Source organism: Plectropomus leopardus, chromosome 19 (assembly GCF_008729295.1).
Source record: "Plectropomus leopardus isolate mb chromosome 19, YSFRI_Pleo_2.0, whole genome shotgun sequence".
In the NCBI taxonomy this organism is placed as follows: domain Eukaryota; kingdom Metazoa; phylum Chordata; class Actinopteri; order Perciformes; family Serranidae; genus Plectropomus; species Plectropomus leopardus.
In genome coordinates this window covers 293,529-315,244 of record NC_056481.1, presented here as the reverse complement: position 1 = coordinate 315,244, position 21,716 = coordinate 293,529, and the positions used below count along the sequence as shown (strand labels likewise).

General features: G+C 43.5%; 1 protein-coding gene across 2 annotated transcripts; it reads left to right on the top strand.

Moving 5' to 3' along the window:
• Positions 1–462: 462 nt before the first annotated feature.
• Positions 463–19,117, top strand: LOC121958845 (serine protease HTRA1B-like). Of its 2 annotated transcripts, XR_006106866.1 has the most exons (11): positions 463–1,052; positions 6,768–6,867; positions 7,448–7,562; positions 7,714–7,803; positions 14,074–14,268; positions 15,305–15,337; positions 16,110–16,224; positions 16,733–16,790; positions 16,962–17,057; positions 18,402–18,674; positions 18,917–19,117. XR_006106866.1 is itself a non-coding variant. In XM_042507992.1 (10 exons), exons 1-10 carry the CDS (start codon positions 593–595, stop codon positions 18,568–18,570), a joined length of 1,431 nt encoding a protein of 476 aa, XP_042363926.1. In that variant the 5' UTR covers positions 463–592; the 3' UTR covers positions 18,571–19,065. The 2 variants fall into 2 exon arrangements, 1 of the variants encoding a protein (XP_042363926.1); XM_042507992.1 differs by having other exon boundaries at positions 18,402–19,065.
• Positions 19,118–21,716: the final 2,599 nt, after the last annotated feature.

Sequence of the window (21,716 nt, the reverse complement as noted above, 5' to 3'; positions counted from 1 at the left end):
TCCCACAGTCCAAAGACCTGCAGCTCAGGTTAATTGATGACTCTAAATTGCCCTGAGGTGTGACTGTGAGTGTTCGTCTATGTGTCGGCCCTGCGATGGTCTGGCGAACTGTCCAGGGTGACCCCGCCTTCCGCCCGATGACAGCTGGGATTGGCTCCAGCCCCCCCGCGACCCTTATGAGGACAAGCGGTTACAGAAAATGACTGACTGACAGTCCTGATCATAAATCAATCAAATATTTATTCATTTTCAGAATTTTAATGACTTTACATTGTTGGATAGTATTATATACAGAAAATAAGTTGTTGCACAGTCACTTTGCACCATGCACAAATTCAACAACACACACACACACACACACACACACACACACGCACACACACACACCCCTCCCCCTCCTCCCCCTTGACAGACGTCACCCGCGCGCACCAATCGCCTCCATGTTTATCCTGCTTTTATAAACCGGGACAACCGGAGACTGAACCTCCACACTGTGACCTCCACACAACCGGAGAGCCGAGCAGAACTCTCACCGAGCACCGAAAATCACTTCAAAGTCCATCTTTCTGAGTGTCTGCAGGACTGTCCCATCATGCGTCTCCGGTTCGTCCTCTGCGTAACGGCGCTGCTCGCGTGCCCATACCTGATCACCGGGTCCCGGATAGCCAAACGCTTCGCCATCGGCTGCCCCGAGAAGTGCGACAAGTCCCAGTGCGCGCCGATCCCCGCGGACTGCCTGGCGGGAGACGTGCTGGACCGCTGCGACTGCTGCCCGGTGTGCGCGTCCGGCGAGGGCGAGCAGTGCGGCGGCACCGGGGACCGCGAGTGCGCCGAGGGGATGGAGTGCGTGGTGACCGACGGCGTGGAGGTGTCCGCCACCGTCAGGCGGAGGGGCAAGGCCGGGATGTGCGTGTGCACCAACTCCGACCCGGTGTGCGGCAGCGACGGCGTCTCCTACCGGAACGTCTGCGAGCTGAAGCGCGTCAGCAACCGGGCGACGAAGCTGCAGCAGCCGCCGGTGATTTTCATCCAGAGAGGAGCCTGCGGCAAAGGTGAGAACCGTGTGTGTGTGTGTGTGTGTGTGTGTGTGTGTGAGAGAGAGAGAGAGAGAACTTGAATGACCTCAGCAGCAGAATGAACTTTCTCAGAAAAAGAATCAAATGAGCTTCATGAAGTCAATGAACACACCATAAAACAAAATGAAATACTGTACTTAAATAATACAGTCAAATAAAGTTTTGTTTTATTACAGTTAAATGAAGTACTCTCATAGTGAATATATCTGTTATAATAAAGTTTACAAACGTACTTTTATGATAAAACTAAATACAGTACTCTCATAATAAAACTGATATATAAAGTTAAATAAAGCACTATCATAATAAAGTGAAATGACTTACATTTATAGTAAAGTTAAATTACGTACTCTCATGATAAAGTACTGTTATAATAAAGTAAAAATAAAGTAATGTTATACTAAAGTTAGATATAATACTGTTAACATAAAATTCTATGAAATATCATTAAAATAAAGTAAAATAAAGTACTGTTATAATAAATTTAAAAAAGGAAGCATAGTTATAAAGTTAAATACAGTAGTGTTATGACAAAGATAAATGTTTTGTTACAATTAAGTACAATTAAGTGTTGTTATAATTAAGTTAAGTAATGTATTGCTATAATAAAGTTATATAAAATTAAATAATTAAATAATTAAATTAAATAATCTAATAAAACAAATTTCAAAATGACTTGAAAAATGATGTACGCATCATATTCAATAATTGTGATATTTTCATACTAAACATCCCACACTGAACAAGCCGAGATACATCCGATATAATCGACGTATCAACGCCCCCTATGGTCAGCGAAGTTTTCCTTTATGTTTGACACACTGGAGACATTTTATTTGGCTGCAGTCTGCGACGTCGCCTGCAGAGGCCTCTGAACCCGACACACTGGACCTTTAATGCTTCCTCTCACACACCTGTGCGTTCTACAGGTGTGTCGTCTCAGCAGGAAGTAAACTAACAAGAAGCATTTTGGTTGTTTGTGATTTTTGTCTGAAGCTGCAGGTTAAAATCTGACACAATGATGCTTAACTTTGACTCATGTAAAATGGGGAAAAAATTATGTTTTAGTATTTTTAATACTACAGTAGTGGGTTTAAATGAATAATTATTTGGTTTCTTGGTGCATCTCTGCCCGTCCTCACACACACACACACTGTCCGTCTCTCTGTCTCTGTCTCTGTCTCTGTCAGATTTACATCAGCGCCTCCACACTGCACCAAACTCTGAAACTGGGGTTGTTTTCCCTCTCTCTCTCTCTCTCTCTCTCTCTCTCCCTCACACACACACACACACACACACACACACACTCTTAATATTATCTTAACAGGGTCATAATGTGTTGAAATGAGGCGAGCAGAGTGCCTCCCCTGTGCTGCAAAAATAAACAGTGTGCCCCTGAGTGTGTGTGTGTGTGTGTGTGTGTGTGTGTGTGTGTGTGTGTGTGAAGCTGCAGCTGTGAACACATTCGTTTGCTGAGGTTGGTTCAGGCTCTTAGTGGAGTTCAGTCAGGTCAGAGGCTGCTCCTCCTCGTCTTTATGCTTTCGGTTAACTCATTCTTGTGAACGCAATGTCTCAAAAACACCTTCAGAAGTTTTTTGGTTTTTTTTTTCAAATTTGGCACAAACATCCACTTGGACTTAATGACGAATTGCGTAGATTGTGGTACTGAAAGGTCAAGGTCAGCCTGACTTTGCACCCATCTCATTCTTGTAGATGAAATATTTTCTAAACATCTCGAGAGAATTTTTTTTTTCATATTTGGCACAAACGTTCACTTGGACTTCACAATGAAAGGATTACATTTCGGTGGTGAAAGGTCACTGTTACCTTGCGTCCATGTTATTCTTGTGAACACAATATCTCCCGAAAAAATTTCATGTATAGATATAGCTTTACTTCTTTCATTTTGCATTCTACATTTATTTAGTTCTTAACTGTGAGCATTTGGCATAAACATCCACTTTTAATCAAGGATGACCTAAAAAGAATTGGGGGATCATAGGTCAAAGGTCAAGGTCAAAGGTCAAGGTCACTGTGACCTCATAATTCTCATTCTTATGAACACGATATCTCCAGAGCGCCCTGAGGGAAATTTGGCACAAACATCCACCCAGGCACAATGATGAACTAATCAGATTTTGGTGATCAAAGGTCACTGTGGCCTCACCTGTCTCATTCTTGTGATCATGAAAGTTTGGTGGGCAAAGGTCACTGTAACCTTGCATCTGTCTCGTTTTTTAATGCAATATCTCAAAGGGGGCTTGAGGGATTATCCTCAAATTTGGCACAAACATCAACTTGGACTCAACAATGAATTTAGTGTTCAAAGGTCATGGTCACAGTGACCTTGCATCTGTCAGATACTTGTGAATGCAAAATCTGAGGATGGTCTTGAGGGATTTTCCTCAAATTTGGCACAAACATCCACTTGCACTCAACGATGAACTGAGAAGAGTTTGGTGGTAATAACTGAAAGGTCAACGTCACTGTAATCTCATAATTCTTGTTCTTGTGAACACAATATTTCAAGAAAACACACTGAGAATTTCTTCAAATTTGGCCACAAGTCAATTATTCATACTCTAATTATGACAGAATTTCACACAAATATCTAACAGGTCTCCTCACGTGTCGCTCTGCTGATCAAAGAGAAAAGGAAGACCAGCAAGTTGTTTTTCTCCTAAATGTTTTGTCCTCCTCTCTGCTCATTTTGAGGCGCTTTCTCTCCTCGTCCTTTACTGTCCCTCGTCTCCTCCTTTACTGTCCTTATTTACTCTCCTCCCATCTATGATCTGTCCAACCGAGAACGTTCTGCTTCGCCTCCCTCTGAAAATTTCTTGAGTGGAGGAAAGAAATCTGGAAGATGTCAGTAACACACACACACACACACACACACACACACACACACACACACACACATAGCGTGTTAAGTCTCCTGTAATGATTCATCTCTTGGAGCCGATTAGCTGATTGTGTAACTTGTTAAACAGATTTAGGTCAGCTGAGGTTATTTAACCCACATTTGAAGGGGTCCTCTTATTATTTTTTTCCTTGTTATTTCTGCTTCCTGTGCAGACGTGCGCGCTCTCGCTCAGATTGACAGGCCTGGATACAACGTCAACAAAACACGGTTGCACGGTGACTCAACTCTTTCAGGAACTGGAGGAATGTTTCCCAGTACAGGCTCGTTCGGCTCCTAATGAGATTTCGGATAAAGTTCAAAACAGGGTGTTGTTAGATTTTTTGGGGAATGGCATGTTTGAGCTGCGTTCAGGAGGTTTTTTGTGTTTAAAAACGGCTGCGATGAAGAGCCAGTTTTGCTCAAATACAGATCACACTGATCAGCTAACAAAACAAACTTTGCAGATGCAATCATCAGCTTTTTTTAATATTTTTGATTAAAGAATATACTGTTGTTATCCTTTTTTATTGTTACTTACATCTAAGGCTGGGCGATGAAGCGATAACGATATCAATCGCGATATAACTTTTCCTCGATTCAAATATGAGATGTTGTCGATGGAATGTCGATAGAAGCTGGGAATTATCAGTTTATCGGTATCGGTTGAAATAATCATTATGGTGCATCACTGGTTATGATATCTTCATATCTCACTGAGGAGTCAAAGGGATGTAAATAAAAAGCGTAAAATATGGTATTAATGTTAACTGCTGTCCATGTAGAGTCACCTAGATGAAATATTAACATATATAAAAGTAGAATATATCTTCTTTGTTGCTTCCATGTTGTTTCCACTTTACGACCTCAAAGCTCATCAACACAACCAAGTTGGAAGAACGACTAAACAACTCGGAAACCACAAAATTCTGACATCACGTGACTGCAGCATTAGTTCGTCCTGAAATACTTTCTATGAAAGTTGTGGACATAAGTCTCAAATTCGATAACTTTAGTCTCAATTTCTCACTTTGGACTTTAACATTCAAAGTTTCGATCTCGGGTCTTGACTTTGGACTTCAGAGCAAAGACTTTAGAGTCACTTTTGACTTTCAAAACGCTGACTCGCCCTCAGCTGTCCTTGTCTGCAGTGAATCTGCCTGCTGCAGTTTAACTCGCTGACTCTGAGCTGAATCGACCTTCATGACCTCAGAGCTGCCGCAGACACCTGCAGTGTGTTTGAGGTTGGGATGTTTCTCTGTCAGACTGACTGGATTCTTTCAGTTCACTTCAAAGCTGCAGCAGCTGGCGCACCACTAATCCCCCCCAGCCAAGCACACACACACACACACGCACACAAGTGTCTGAGAGCTGGACATTCACAACAAACAGCTGCTCAGTCAGAAGCAGCGCTGGAGGACGTCCTCGCGAGTCTGAGGTGAAGACTCGAGTCGTGTGAGTCCGACTTCATTCTGCTATGCAGTCACATGACTAGAAGTCCAGTCAGACTGAAGTCATAAACTTGACGACTTCTGACTTAATTTGACAAAAAGTAATGAGACTTAAAGGGGCACAATGACCTGAAAAAAACCTCGTCTGACAGCAGCAGAATATTTCGGAGAGAGTGCAGGAGTCAGTCAGCTTACACAAGCATGTCCAACCAACCTGGTCCCCAGGATAAATATTGGCAAAATATGTTTCTGCAAACCAGAGCCCTGATCAGGCCTGAAAGACGAAGAGAGGGAGGAGAGCCGGCATCAAGGCGAAGCTGACCCAATGAGATGTGTTTGAGACTCACTCAGCAACGAATCAGAGACCACTCTGCACACATCTTCACAGAGACATGGTTAACCCCGAACATCCCGGATAAAGCTGTTGCACTGGATAGGCGGACCTTGTTCAGAGCCGAAAGGACACAAGACTCTGACCCTTATTTCCACCACATCTGTGTGCCGTCCGGCTCCGATCATTCACAGCAAACGGAGCAAATAGATTGAACTTAAACGGGAGTAAATGGAGCTATTACTTCTTCTTCTGTGCTGATATGATGCGCCTGATTCTGTATTTACTCGCCACAGTGGAAATCCAGTGTGATGCAGATTCAGAAAATGCAGGAATTGTTATGATGCCACCAGCAGCAACATGCTCGGGCAACCGGATGGAATTTTCATCCTAGCTGCTGATTTTAATCAACTCATCCTTCAACCCCAAAGATGTAGTAGGATCAAGGACAAATAGTTATAAATCTACCTTCTACCTTGTTTCCCTGGTTACTTTTCGTTATAGTTTTCACCGTACACAAACACGGCTTTGTTTAATTGAGCGTTAACGTCCCTGGTGTTACTTTTACGTCACTCTGCTCTGAGAAAACATGTTCTGGATGCCCCGTGCACAGATGGAGGACAGCGTCTCCTGACTGGTCCCAGCAGGTCGGAGCGGCTGGACTGAGAGCAGAGCGAGGTTGTGTGAGGTGACGGCTGCAGACTGTTACAGCTCTCTCTGCACATCCTGACGGCCCTCGCTGCTCTTTGTCCGTATCTTCTGAGGCCACCAGTCACTTCCTCTGTTTTATAAGCGTCAGCAGAGCCTCTGCAGCTGCTCACAGACCGACACTTTATACAACTCCACATCTGGATCTGCTCTCACACAGCAGCATCGCAGCACGCCGCAGCACACACACTCGTCACACTTCAAACAGCGAGTTAGACCCGATAACAGCAGACACTGCATTTTTGTGTGTGTGTGTGTGTGTGTGTTGCAGCTCATTGACAGTGTGTTTTTGTCTCCTTCAGCTCAGCAGAATCCCGACAGTCTTCGCTACAAATACAACTTCATCGCTGACGTGGTGGAGAAGATCGCGCCTGCTGTGGTTCATATTGAACTTTATCGCAAGTAAGAAAAAAACACACAAACGCACCGATAATGACCCGCGTTTCCACTCTGACAGGTTTGACGGTCGTCTCGTGTAGCCAAACGTTGTATCTCCTCAGCTGTGTCCGCGCTCTGGCTTGTTTTGGTTTCTTTAAACCAATCACAGTCGTCTTGGGCAGAGCGACGCCCAGGATGCAGGATCTTGTGAAATACTGTCGAGCACCATAATCTGTACCATCATCTTTTAGCAGTTTCTTTATTAAACATATTTAATTCACAGATTCATTCATAAAATATGAGACAGGTCGATCAGCTTCACCTTCTGTGTTAGAATATGTAACACAGAAAACGTGGCCAATATTCCTTCAGATATCGAGGTGTGCAGATATGAAAAGATGAAGTACACATTATCAAGAGCTCATCATCAAGCTCAGTCTTGTTTGAGTTTACAAACTGAGTAACACGTTTGAAGTTAAATTTATCAAAAAAATCAGTAGTAGAAGGAGAATTCTGTCTGTAGTTTGCATTCATTTATGCGATTGAGTTGGATTAGTGTTTGTTTGAGGTTATAAATCAGAAACGTGCTCCCCTCTCTGCTCAGGATGATATTCTCAAAGCGGGAGGTGGCAGTCGCCAGCGGCTCTGGGTTTGTCGTGTCAGAGGACGGACTCATCGTCACCAACGCCCACGTGGTCGCCAACAAGCACCGAGTGAAGGTACGCAAAGCAGCCGCTGTAGTAGAGTATGGTTTCGTAATAGACTGTATTCTTTGTAGTTTGTTGTACTGTGGAGAACTTTTTTCTGCATTTGACAAATATAAAAAAGTTTATCCCGGGTGACTCAGTCAATACATTTTGTTTCCTTCAGGTGGAGCTGAAGAGCGGAGCCACATTCGACGCCAAAATCAAAGATGTGGACGAGAAGGCCGACATCGCTCTGATCAAGATCGATGCACCGGTGAGCAGAGACACACCGTTATTCCTGTTTTCTATTGTCTCTTGACTCTTCTAGTCATCGTCCCTTTACTCAGTCGTCCAAATTTCCCTTGAAATCATGACAACGTTGAAATCGGCAAGTTCCCCGAAAAAATACATGAACTTTCTAAAAAACAAACACAACTCGTCACCTGAAAAAAGACATAAAGTTTCTAATAAACACACACAAGAAGCTCCACTCATCACCCCAAAAACATCTGAACCCTCTACTGAACAAACACAACTCGTCAGAGAGAGTCAGAGTTTTTCAAAACGTCTCTTCAGAAACGTCCTCTCTGTGTGTCCTCTCTCTGTGTCATCTCTCTATTTCCTCTCTCTATGTCCTCTCTCTGTCCCCCTCTGTGCCTTCTCTCTATGTCCTCTCTCTGTGTCCTCTCTCTATTTCCTCTCTCTATGTCCTCTCTCTGTGTCCTCTCTCTGTGTCGTCTCTCTGTGTCCTCTCTCTGTGTCGTCTCTCTGTGTCCTCTCTCTGTGTCCTCTCGTGCCCTCTGTCTCCTCAGACAGACGTGTATTTTTCCTCTCTCCTCACTAATTCAGGTATTTATCCGTTTTTGGAAAGTGTGCTTTTCATGAGCATTCCTGGAGGGACGGCTGGTTTTTGTTTCAGCTGGTTTGATGTGAGCAGAATAAAATGATGACTCATGGAAGAGGATATCTGTGGAGGAGGGCAGGAGACGGAGGAACGTTTTCATGTGGCCTCGTTCGGGTTTTCTCGTTCTTTGTTTTGTTTTCGGCTGGGTTCACTTCAGGATGGGAGGTTTTCCGCAACATGAGTGCAATGGAAAAAAAAAATTAGCATAAGAGGGTCAGAGTGTCTCATAAAAGGACAACGTCGTCCACAAAAACAAAGTCAGTTTGAAGCCAGATTTGGATCAAAGTGCTCAATATTTCATTTCTCCATGTTGATTTAAATCTCCCAGAGGAGTCTGAGACCCTCACCTCGCTCCGTCCTCCAGTTTATCCACCAACATGAAGACCCACAGCGTTAAAGCAGCCGCTGAGTGACTGAACGGTTAAAGTTGTGCATCTAAAAATAGGCAGGATAAGAGAAAATAGCCAATAAAGTGAAGGAAATAAAGTCCAGCTGTGCTTAGGAAAGCAGACGCAACTCTCATCTGGATTCTCTTTTCACAATTTTAAATGTTGGATAACCTTTATTAGGATTTAACCCCATGAAACCTGAACAAATTTCTGTAATTTTTTTCAAAACATGGGAAAAAGTCAATGAGCAAGTTGATATGAAATGTTCCAAAGAAATCAGAAGAAATTAGTAGATTTAGAAAACTATTTTTGTGAAAATGTAAGGATAAAAAGCCAGGGAAAAAAGTTTATTTATAATTATCATAAAAATCATCAAATATAGAGCTGACACACATGTCTCCGTCTGCGTGCACAGTGCAGGTCAGTGTTAAACACAGATCAGGTGACGTGTTCACGTTAACCGTTAACGTGCCGTCCGACGTGTCGCTGCGCGCTCAGGCCTGATAAGCTTCAGCTTCATGACTATCAGAGAGAGATCGAGCTTTTGTTGACTTCGTTGGCCTTCGTGCTCACGCAGAGGGAACAAAAATGCAAAATAAGATCTTGTCTTTTTCCAGCCTATTTCTCCCAGACATAACTGACTTCAGCTTTTTTAGCAATATGAGGCTTGGACCATTTTCTCAGATTCTACTACTAATGCTTAAAATTCAGCATCAATCCAACTTTATAAGTATTTAACCCTTTAACCCCAGAGTTAACTGGTGCCATTTCTTTCAAAAACAGGTAAAAAAAACAGGTAATAATCAACTTGGTAAGAAATGTTCCACAAATTGCAAGAATTTGGTAAATTTAGAAAACAGTTTTTAGTCCAGGGAATAAAGCTTTAAAAATGGGGAAAAAGGTAGGGGAAATGATAAAGATATAATTTTCATCATTACAGATTAAAATCTTTAAAAGATAAAATTATTATAATTTTGAAGCACATTGTAATTTTTGAGCACTTTTTCTGGGTCATCCCCTTCTTTTGTTTAACTTTCTTTTAAATGTAATTAGTTTATTACAGATTTGAAATTAAAAACTAGAATTATTATAATTTAAGCACTTATCCCAAGAGTTTTTTGGGGTAATTTTCACATATTTTTTTACTAATTTCCTGTGAATTTATGGGTCAGTTCTTTTGAAGAAGCTCATTGCCTTCTTTCCATGTTTTTGAAACAAATCAAGCCAAAATGCTCGCGTCGCCCCTCCCCTCACAGCCACACTCACACACACCTGTTCCCACTTTGCTCATCTCACCTCCTCACCTGCGCCTCCTCAGCCTCTCTACATAAACCGCTCCTCTTCTTTTGTTCTCCAGTCAGACAGTATCAGTATTGTCCACCCTGCTGACAGGTTGTCTTTTGTCTTTCTGGAGAGAGAAAATGAGTTTTTCAGCACTTTCAGAGTTTAAAACCAAACTTCAGTTGACCTCTGTTGTTCTGTGGTGACAGCAGAGCTTTGCAGAAAAATACCTTCTCACATAAAAACACACAAAAAGTATCTGCAAGGACAGTTTCCACAAAATCCCCCAAAAATCTGACAGAGAGCTGGGCCCTAAAGGGTTAAATGCAGCTAGTTTTTTATTAAAAAGGTGCGAGGTGTTTGTGTCGGCTGATGCTCGCTGGATGAAAGCAGAGAAAGAGTAATGAGAAGGAGAGGAAGATGAGAGAGGGAAACGCCGCTTTGTTCCTCGCTGTGTTTGTGTCTCTTAGCTTATGAGCGGCGCCTCAGCTTTGTAATCTCGCACCGAACAAAGTGACGTCTTCCTGGAAACCACAGAGCGGGAAACACGGTCATTTTGGCGGTGGGCGGAGGTCGGCGGCCTCAGATGAGACGCTGGTTCAATGCAGGAGAACAGAGGAGCTTTATGTCGAGTCAAACTCTCCGTTCATCTCCTCTTTGTTTCTGTCTCTATGGAACAACGCGGTTTCACCTCATTAGAAAAGCAAATTTGTTGTTTATTATGTGAAAACTCGAACAGTTTGAGTTTAAGTTCAACTTTGTTTTCAAATCCTTCAACTGACAACAAACCAGGTGCATTATTTACATTTATGTCAACACAAAGTGATGAAAAACAACAAGAAACTTTGCTGGATCACAATCAGATTTTAAAAATTCATTTCCTGACTCGCAAATTTCGCCACTTTGTCTCTCGTGCATTTACATGACGTTAGAAATATTATTGTGTCAGTCCGACTAAAGCATGACTTTACATCTGAAATCTGACGGACTGAAATACTTTTGCATGTAAAGCACTTTTATGTGTAAAAGCTGCTATACAAACAAAGATTATTATTATTTATCCATGTAAGTATGATTTCATTTTCCTGCTCTGGATGAAGTGTGGTGAGGTGCAGCTAATTCTCACTTTTTTTCACACTTTGGCCTCTGTTTCAGGCTCCACATTTTAGTTTGCTTTGTCATTATGTCGTGACTCATTGAGACCTCAGGACACACACTGTCTCTCACACACACTCTCACACACACACACACACACACACTCTTAATGCACACACTCGAGGTGTAGGTCATGTACTGATGTGTTGAACATACCTGTGGTGTTGATACCTGTTCCGTCTCTTCATCACTCTGCAGCTGCCCTAAAGTATCTGTCCATCTTTCATTTCATTCCTCCTTCCTCCCCCTCTCACCTTGTTCCTCCCCCTCTCATGTTGTTCCTCCCCCTCTCTCCTGATACAGTATGTGTCCTCCCCTCTTTCTCTCTCTCAGTGCAGAAACTGGGTCAGATTTTTGTTACTTCACAGAGGAAATGAGCAACACATGTGTCTGTCATCAGCAGGGAAACACACACACACACACACACACACACACACACACACACAAACAGAGGCATATTGTCACACTCGCTGATGAAAGTTGGGTCTGAACATCACGGCTGCTTCATGTCTCAGTGTTTCTGCTCGCCGTCACATCTGCAGCTGAAGTAGGTTAGTGGGACGCCGTGCAGCCGGCCAATCAGAGGGCAGCTGAGGGCTGCAGCCACAGCGTCTCAGGATCAGGCTGTAGACGTGTTAAACGAGCTGGATACTGCACAACGTATTTGTCCCAGTGACCAAACTTGGTACTGCAACAAAAAATTCCCTGAAGGAAACCACCCTCGCTTCAGAGCATCTTTATTAGAAATAAAAGAGTGTGAAACTGCTGAGAGGATAAATCCAATCACACACATTATAGACACCACAAGAGCTATTGGAAGGATTTCCCAAGAAACATACATTAATGAAAAATGTCAGGCTGTAAGCAGCATCCAAGAGACACAGCGCTGAAAAAACACACTAAAAACATCGAAGGGAAACGCCAAACGACAGTGAATCTGGAGTTTACATTCAGTTTCTCTGGAGAGGGTCTTTACAAACAGGAACTTACAGTCCTGCAGAGTTTACCTTTAAAGAAAGAAGACTTCTTTATGTTTCCATAAAAACATTTTTATCGCAGTTAAAGAGGATGCACAGAAACATAAAAACTTGTTGAGAAATCCAAAAATGATGCCAAACAATGAGACGCATGAGAGCAACTACCATTTACACCAAATAAAAATACTAAAATCTCTCTCTCTGTATAAAAATCTATTTTGCAGAAGCTGATTATGAAAATGAGTTTTCAGAGCTCCTAAAAATATATTTGACATTTATATTTTCACCTGCCGAGAGGGACTGTGACTTTCTGTGACTTTAATAGTCAAATCTAGTAAAATCACGGAAAACACGCAATAAAATTAATTTCCATAAATGTTGGTCCATGCCTCTCAGTGTGTGTGTGTGTGTGTGTGTGTGTGTGTGTGTGTGTGTGTGTGTTTGTGTGTGAGACAGCAGTGTGTTTCCAGGTCTTAACAAAGTGGAGAGAGACACTGTGAACCTGATCCAGCTGGAGAGTCATAAAGTTCCACTTAAGCAGATTATGACTTATAAAAGTCTTTACTGGGCTCTTCCCAGTAGCCGTCAGAAACACTCAGCTCTTCAGGAATCTGCAGTAACTTGATGGAAAAGCTGCAAATTCTGATCCAGTTCATCGGAGCTGCGGCAGCAAAAACTCTTGCAGAGTTATCGACTCGTTCTGGGTCTCTGTTCCCGTCTCAGGCTGTAATATCGACCCGTGGAGGTGACTGATTTCTTTGGCTCCTGGGTGAGAATCATGACAGAAAAAGAGGAGAAAACTTAGAATAGATAATGAACACCATCCTGCTTTTATTGAAGGATTTTTGGAGATTTTTATGACATGAAATGACTAAAGTTTAACGATTCATGCAAGAACCGTCACCGTGTAAACCTAAGTTTACGCATCCAAATGATGCAGGCATTTTAAAACCCATCAAACGTCTCTAAAACGCTGATGATTTTTTTAAACGATGACGCCCACGTTCACCTCCTGATGGGCTGTTATCAGTCACGTTCAGCTTCGTCTACAAACCTGCAGTGACCTCATACTTCCTGTGTCCTCCTCTCACATCACCGTGAATAACGCTCTGATATTTCACTTTATTTGCTTTGCAACAACTCCCAATCTGTTTCCTGCCACCTTCATCGCCTCATACTTACAGTTTCACCTCGTCATCAGTCCAAGCAAAGAAATCTCTCACTTTTCATTATTTCTGTTGTATCTGCTTCCTGTTTGCATCAGCAGGCTCATGCTCAGCGTTCATGAGCGACACATTAAATGCACTTTCAGGTGCGTTAATACAGACAGAGATTATTCCTGAAATACTGCTGCAACACTTTGAGACGAGGCTGCAGGCAGGACGTTGTTTTTGGTGATTTACAGTTTAAAGTTTGTCAGAGAGAGTTTGAGTTGTGACTGAAGAGAAAGTTGGTCCAGACTGAGAGCTGACTCAGCACCGCACAGGAAACCTGCGTCTGCCTCCAAACAGCTCCTGCAGAACAAACTGCTGTTTACCTCCCAGTGTGTGTGTGTGTGTGTGTGTGTGTGTGTGTGTGTGTGTGTGTGTGTGTGTGTGTGTGTGTGTTCATCATCTGTGCGTCTTTCAGTTTGTTTTTTTCCACCAAACTCAGACGATCCTGCAGCATCTCAGGAGTTTAGAGGATCGTGTCTCATTTTTCAGACTCTTCTTTAAACCTAAAACACAACAAAGAAAAGTAAAGAATTTAAAGTTAAACTGTGCTTCAGTCAGACAATCATCTTCCATCTTCAGCCATCTCTCTCTGATTCTCTCTCCTGTGTGTGTTTGTCGGAGCAGATGAAGCTGCCGGTGCTGCTCCTCGGCCGGTCGGCGGACCTGCGTCCCGGCGAGTTCGTGGTCGCCATCGGCAGCCCGTTCTCCCTGCAGAACACCGTCACCACCGGCATCGTCAGCACCACCCAGAGAGGCGGCAAAGAGCTGGGCCTACGCAACTCCGACATGGACTACATCCAGACCGACGCCATCATCAACGTGAGTCAGGAGACACGCAGACAGAAAGACACACCGTGAAAACAAAAAGACTGACGCTTTCATGAAGTCTCCAAATTTTGCAAAGTTGAAAAGAACACGACACAAATCATTTGCATCTTTACGTTCATGATACAAAAGAAAATGTTGGCTTTGTACATTTCTGCAAACCACAGATTTGATGTTTGCATGTTTGTATCACATCAACGTTTCTGAAGTGACGTAGAGACGCCCGACAGACTGCAGACCAACAAACAAAGCGACACATTTTGCATTTTCAGCAGCTTTTTAGGCATTAAAATGTTTGTTTTCGTTTGGTTTCGACCGAAACATTTCCGTATTCACCGCTTGGATAATGTCGTGAAAAGTGTTTGTCTCTTTGATTCATCTTCTCTGTAGGAGCCATTTTATTTTATTTTATTTTCTGTTGTATGTAATTACCTCCTCCAAACGCTAGGGGGGTGTATTGGTTTGGTATTGCCGGAAGACATTTAATCCAGAGAGCATCAGTAACAGGGGTTGCAATTGGGTGGAAGCAATCAGTTTTTGACTGTGCTCAGGGAAGATAGCCGTGTTTTCTTTATACTTTAAGTTGTTTATTAAGTGCCGGATTACAGATGTGATAAGTGCCGGATTATTGATGTGATGGCGGAACGACGAATAAACGCGTGTGATGAGGAACCTGTGAGCCTGGACCGTCTTTTCCAAGTACACGTCGAAACAACAGTAGCCCAATTAGCAGCCGGTAGCGGCTAAAAGTATAGGACCTAGCCACTACATTCTCGTTCTCTTTGATTGTGTTTTAGGCCCAAACGTGATGTTTTTCTAACCATATCCGAGTGTTTTTAGTGTCTGAATCTAACCATGTGAACCACAGATCTGCAACATCATTACATACAAATGTATCTGTAGTTTGCAGAAATGTCAACATTCACACGCAGCATAATGGTGTTTGTAGAGCAGCGTCCTCACGACAGAAATGCTCAAACTTTGTTTCTTTGCTTTGACATTCTTTATTTGCCTCTTTGTTTTCTTGCAGTACGGCAACTCAGGAGGGCCACTCGTCAATCTGGTGAGTGACAGACAGAGACAAGTCGTTTCTGTGAGTCTCAGCATCTCAGAGTCTGAGAGTCTCAGCGTCTCAGAGTCTGAGAGTCTCAGCATCTCAGCGTCTCAGAGTCTGAGAGTCTCAGCGTCTCAGAGTCTGAGAGTCTCAGCATCTCAGAGTCTGAGAGTCTCAGCATCTCAGAGTCTGAGAGTCTCAGCGTCTCAGCGTCTCAGAGTCTGAGAGTCTCAGCGTCTCAGCGTCCCAGAGTCTGAGAGTCTCAGAGTCTGAGAGTCTCAGCGTCCCAGAGTCTGAGAGTCTCAGCGTCTCAGCGTCCCAGAGTCTGAGAGTCTCAGCGTCTCAGAGTCTGAGAGTCTCAGCGTCTCAGCGTCCCAGAGTCTGAGAGTCTCAGCGTCTCAGCGTCCCAGAGTCTGAGAGTCTCAGCGTCCCAGAGTCTGAGAGTCTCAGTCTCTCGTTAGTGGGAGAACATCCATATGTTGAAACAGAGACGTACGTAATCTCATATGAACAAACTCCCACAAACACCTCATGAAGTTCAGAAACGTAAATACAGAGTTTAGGTCATCGCTGGCGGACGGACGCACGCCGCAGCTGAGGATGATTATAAGATCGTCTCACTGAGGAACAATGTGGCGCCACTTTAACGGCCAACTCACCGAGGGGCGTTCACGGTCAATTAATATGTGTGTATGTATGTGTGTGTGTGTGTGTGTGTGTGTGTGTGTGTGTGTGTGTGTGTGTGTGTGTGTGTGTGTGTGTGTGTGTGTGTGTCCTGCAGGACGGAGAGGTGATCGGCATCAACACTCTGAAGGTCACAGCAGGAATCTCCTTCGCCATCCCGTCAGACAAGATCCGACAGTTTCTGGCAGAGTCACATGACCGACAGGCCAAAGGTCCGCAGCTTTAACTTCTGCATCTAAACTCACAGAGACAGAGACAAAAAAGAGACAAAGACAAAAAAGAGACAGAGACAAAAAAAAGAGACAAAGACAAAAAGAGACAAAGACAAAAAAGAGACAGACAAAAAAAGAGACAAAGACAAAAAGAGACAGAGACAAAAAAGAGACAGAGACAAAAAAAGAGACAGAGACAAAAAAAGAGACAGAGACAAAGGTCCGCAGCTCTGACTTTAACTTCTGCATCTAAACTCTCAGAGACAGAGACAAAAAAGAGACAAAGATAAAGACAGGGACAGAGACAGGGACAAAGACAGAGACAAAGACAGAGACAGAGACAAAGACAAAGACAAAGACAAAGACAGAGACAAAGACAGAGACAAAGGGGAAATGTGCACAGCTGTCTCTCATAGAATGACTTCTGTGAATTTGAGGATCCGGATGAATTAACAGAACAAAGTGAGAGAAGATCATCAGTCACGGCAGGTTTCCTTTTGTTCTGCAGGAAAAACGTTACAGAAGAAGAAATACATCGGCGTCAGAATGATGAGTCTCACTTCCACGTAAGTTTCTGTTTCTGGTGATTAGGATTTGGAGGTCAAAGGTCAGTGTGACATAACTCAAGAATGAATATGCTAATTATGACAAAATTCCACCGTAACTGAAACGTGATGGATTCACGGTGAAATACGACTGCTCAAGTTTAACGAGGAGCGGATGTTGTGTCCCGTCAGACTAGCGAAGGAGCTGAAGGAGAGGCAGTCCGACTTCCCCGATGTCACCTCGGGGGCTTACGTCATCGAGGTCATCAGCCGGACTCCAGCTGAGAAGTGAGTGTCGCTCTCCAATAATGATCTACACGCTGCATTTTCACCTGCAAGTCAAAACCATGTGAGGGGGTTTAACTCTGCGGGAATCGTCCGGGTGTAGTTTGAATCAGCTGCCAAAAGTGTCACATTTTTCTTGGAGTTGGAACAGATAGACGGGTGCACACACTCGCTGCTGCAGAAAATATGTTTTTGGGATGGACATGAAAAGCTTGTTGAAAACCTGAGAAAACAGCAGGTGGAGTTTGTTTTTATTGTCTGGAGGTTTCTTCAGGACGAGGGTCCGATCCTGCTGAAAGCACGATTATTAGACGTGAACTCTCGGTGCGTCTGCAGGATGTGGAAAGTTCACTTTGGGTTTTAAAGCTGCTGTTTTGCTTTTGGCTGAAAGCTGGCAGTGATGCAGTCGTGAATGTTTCCCACCCAGACCGTCCAGCTCCCTCTGGCAGCGAGGACAAACCGCTTCAGTCAGTCCACAAAGTTCTGCTTCCTCTTTGCCTTCAGGCCTCCACATTTAAGGAACAAAAAGCGGCAGATTATTTATTTATTTATTAAAGCAAAGCCTGAAAACTTGGCTTCATATGAAGTATTTCTCTACTACTAAATATTCATGACTACAACAAAGTTAGCTCTATAGAAAACAGGCCGTCAGACTTAAAAAACAACACAAATCGAAGGAAGTTTTTCAGGGAACAAACCGAACAAAAATGTTTGCATTGTACGTTTCTGCAATCCACAATACATTTCTACGCTTCATACGAATCATTTCAACATTTCTCAAGTGATGCATCATTGTTATCAGGAGGTGGAGAGGACAGAACCTAAAAAAGGGTGTTTTAGTGAACTGTTGCTTTTTTCCGGACAAATCAATGCAACAAAAAAAGACATCACTCATTTTCTGCAGAAATAGTTCAACAAAAAGCGACTGCTTTTTACAGAGACATTGCCGAGTTTCCTGGCAAAATAGTTTGACAAAAAGCATTTTTTTTCCACTGACACATCACTGCATTTCCTGCCAAATTAGTGGCTCAAAAAGCTGATGATTTGTGTGACAATGTGACAAAAGCTTTGAATCGCCCCATTACCTCACAAAGTAGAAGTCGGGTTTATTAAAACATGATCTTTCTGATTATAACTAATGTTTTTTTGTGTGTGTGTCCAACCTGACCACATGATAACTGCAGCGTTGTTCGTATTTGCTACAAAATAACGTACAAAAGTAACATCACGGTGGTTTGTGAAAACACACAATTCCAACATTTATCTAAAGGTTATAAAATAAGGAAATGTTGAAAAGGAGATATGTCCTTCTGAAAATAACTCACTGACTCTTTTTCCTGGGGACAGCGCCGGCCTGCAGGAGGGAGACGTCATCATCAGCATCAACGGCGAGCGAATCACCTCAGCCAGCGACGTCAGCAGCGCCATAAAGCGGGACGAGACGCTGCGGACGGTGGTGAGGCGAGGCAACGAGGACGTCATCCTCACCATCGTCCCCGAGGACATCGAGCCGTGACCTCTCAGCTCCAACGAGCCAACAACCAACCAATCAATCACGAGCTGGCTCTCTGTGTTTTTCAGCCAATCATGAACACTCTGAAAAACCGAGCAACCAACAGGGTGAGGTGTGTGTACGTGTGTGTGTGCGTGTGTGCGTGCGTGTGTGTGTGTGTGTGTGTGCGTGCGCTCCTCTTCATGCTGTTCGGCTCACACATTTCCTCACAGGTCCAACTCGACGACCCCGTGAGCTGAAGCCTTCAGGCTTCATGTTAGTTTCATTATTCTTCTAATCCCAAATTTTTTTGTTTTTTTCCCCATCATCTCCGACCTTCGATGTCATAACGTCCTCCGTCTCCACGCAGAGGTCACTGCAGGTTACCCTCCGTCTCTTTAGTTGTGTTTGTTCTCAATGGAATATTTTTTTAATTGTATTTTTTTGTCTCTGTGTGTTTGATGACAATTTTTCAAAACAGGGAATAAAATGATTTGTAATACATTTGTGGTTTTTATCTACACTGATTCAGAATAACTATAAGCACTAACGAGTTTTGCACTAACTTTAAACAGCCAACTAACTGTAGCCATATATTCAATATTTGAAAGCTTTGTACGTCTGTAAGTCGCATTCTTGTGAGAGCAACATCTCTTCAACACCTTCAGGTCAAAAGCTCACTTGAACTCAACGATGAACGAGTTCAGTTTGAATTTTAGTTTTGTTGAAGGGAAATTCATTTACACCATTAACTGATGCAGAAGAGGCACAAATTACAGAAGAAAAATTAACCGCAATGCAGGAAATGTAGTGTTTGAAAATCAAGTTTTGTTGGTGTCTTCTGTGTCCGCCCTCGAGCGTAGCAATGATTAAAAAAATAATGATAAAAAAACATTGTATTTGAACAATTTTCCAGTGAAATAATCTTCATAATAACTGAAAAAAAATCAAACACATTTTACTGCCAATGTTAACTTAAAAATTTCATTTTCCACTTTGAATAAAATTAATGCTTGACTTTTTAAATATTTTTTTAGTAAAAGACACTGGACAGTCACTTGACATGGATGCAGGACAAAAGAAAAAAAACGTAGACATCTCAAAATTTAGATCTGTCGTTATTAACCTGAACATTTTTGCACGTTTTTTGCCGTCCCTGAACGTCTGTAACAGATGCAGGAAGATATTGAGAATCATATTGAGACGTGTGGGTCCACTGACAAAACGGCGGTCTGTGACGAGTTGGGATGAGACGTAAGTTGAGGTCCATCTTGTTCCACACAGACGTCTCTACAGCCGATATCTGGTGTTGAATTTAAGGTGAACTATCCTTTTAAAATTACTGAGAAACCAGAATATGTCAGGACTGTGTTTTCAGTGTGATGTGCTGCCCCCAAGTGGCCAAAAAATCCTTTGACATTAATAATCGATGCTCCAAAGAAACTAAATAAGTGAATATTTAACCCTTTAAGACCTTGATCTACATCAGTTTTCTCTTTGTCATGAACTGGTTACATATTTCAAATTATTCGTAATTTCTTGGGGTTTTTTTAGGCAATTTCATGTAAAATGCTCATTGCCTCACCACATTTTTGAAAGAAATCAAGCCAAGTTGCTCAAGTTTCACAGGGTTAAAGTTCGAATAATCGGTCACAAACTTCCTCACAGATGCGTGTGTTTGAAACGACGTCGATCTGTCAGTGAATTCCAGGTCGACCCGAGCGGCCGAGCTGCAAAACAACTCCATCATCCCTCAAACATGTTGCTCTCCGCCGAGTCGTCCCTCTGTGCCGACTCACACTCTGAAACACTGAGCTCAACAATGCATGACACAATGCTGTGTGCGTGTGTGTGTGTGTGTGTGTGTGTGGACCCAGTAGAGTGCAGATGTTACATAAGTCCAGTGAACACTGTGAGGTCAGTCATATGTTGTGTGTTCAGGTTCATGGAGGTCAGCTGATGTAAGAACGCCGCCGTGTTTTCTCACAGAGCGTGGAAGCTGAATCAGTGTCCCGAGTCCAAGGACGGCTCGAGGACTGGGCACCAGGGGTCAATGGCACCCAAAATGCTTTACCTGCCCCACTAACACCAATCATCGTCATCTTTAGCCAAACAAATTCTCACTTTGAGCGGTTGTTGTCACGAAAGCAGGGATACTCAACTTGCCTTTAAATTGTTTCTAATTACGCACGGAGGTGGCTATTAATAGCGCCCATTGGCTACCACTAACTGCAGGGGGCCCGCTCCCCTCCGGCGGAAATGTCCGACACTCCGATGCTCTGACGCTCCGGCGGAAATGTCCAACGCTCCATTGCATCGGCAGACATGTCCGATGCATCAGCAGACATTTCCAACGCTCCGATGCTCTGACGCTCTGATGCTCCGGCGGACATGTCCGACGCTCCGACGCTCCGGCGGACATGTCCCACGCTCCGATGCTCTGACGCTCTGACGCTCCGGCGGAAATGTCCGACGCTCCGGCAGACATGTCCCACGCTCCGATGCTCTGACGCTCTGATGCTCCGGCGGAAATGTCCAACGCTCCAGCGGACATGTCCCACGCTCCGATGCTCTGTCAGATAAATTTATACATACGAATTTTATCAGAATGTGGGAAATGAAGTGTCTGACACTCAAAGCCTCCCCAGGACCCCTAGACCCACTTCTTGATTTATGTCCCTCTGGCATTGGGCTATGAGGTGTCCTTTATTTTTCCACCGAGGAGGTGGCAACCCTGCAACCCTAGGTGTGAGTGATCCTCCACAGGCTTTTTTTTTTTGATCAACAAGCTCTATTTTGATGCTGTTTTATGCACTCTGACACCTTTTGGAGACTAAAAGGACAAAAACGATGTGAGTGTGTCAGTCACTTTACACCCGGCACACTGTGGGGGGCTGAGAGGAGAATGTCTGACATCCTGTCCTCGCTGGACGCCTCCTGAGACGATGATCAGGGAGGTTTCTGTCTCTTCCCGCTCAGAGACGATGAGACGTGAATGGATCCTTTGACCCAGTTTGTCCTGATGGACACAGCAGATTTTCTCCTCTGCTGACTCACAGTCTGTCCTCCACATGTCCAACAAAACATCCGCACACCGTTTAGTAATTTGGTGTCCTGCTTATGTAACATGTGACCCACTTCATGTGTGCTGACTCAGCTCGCAGCTGGCG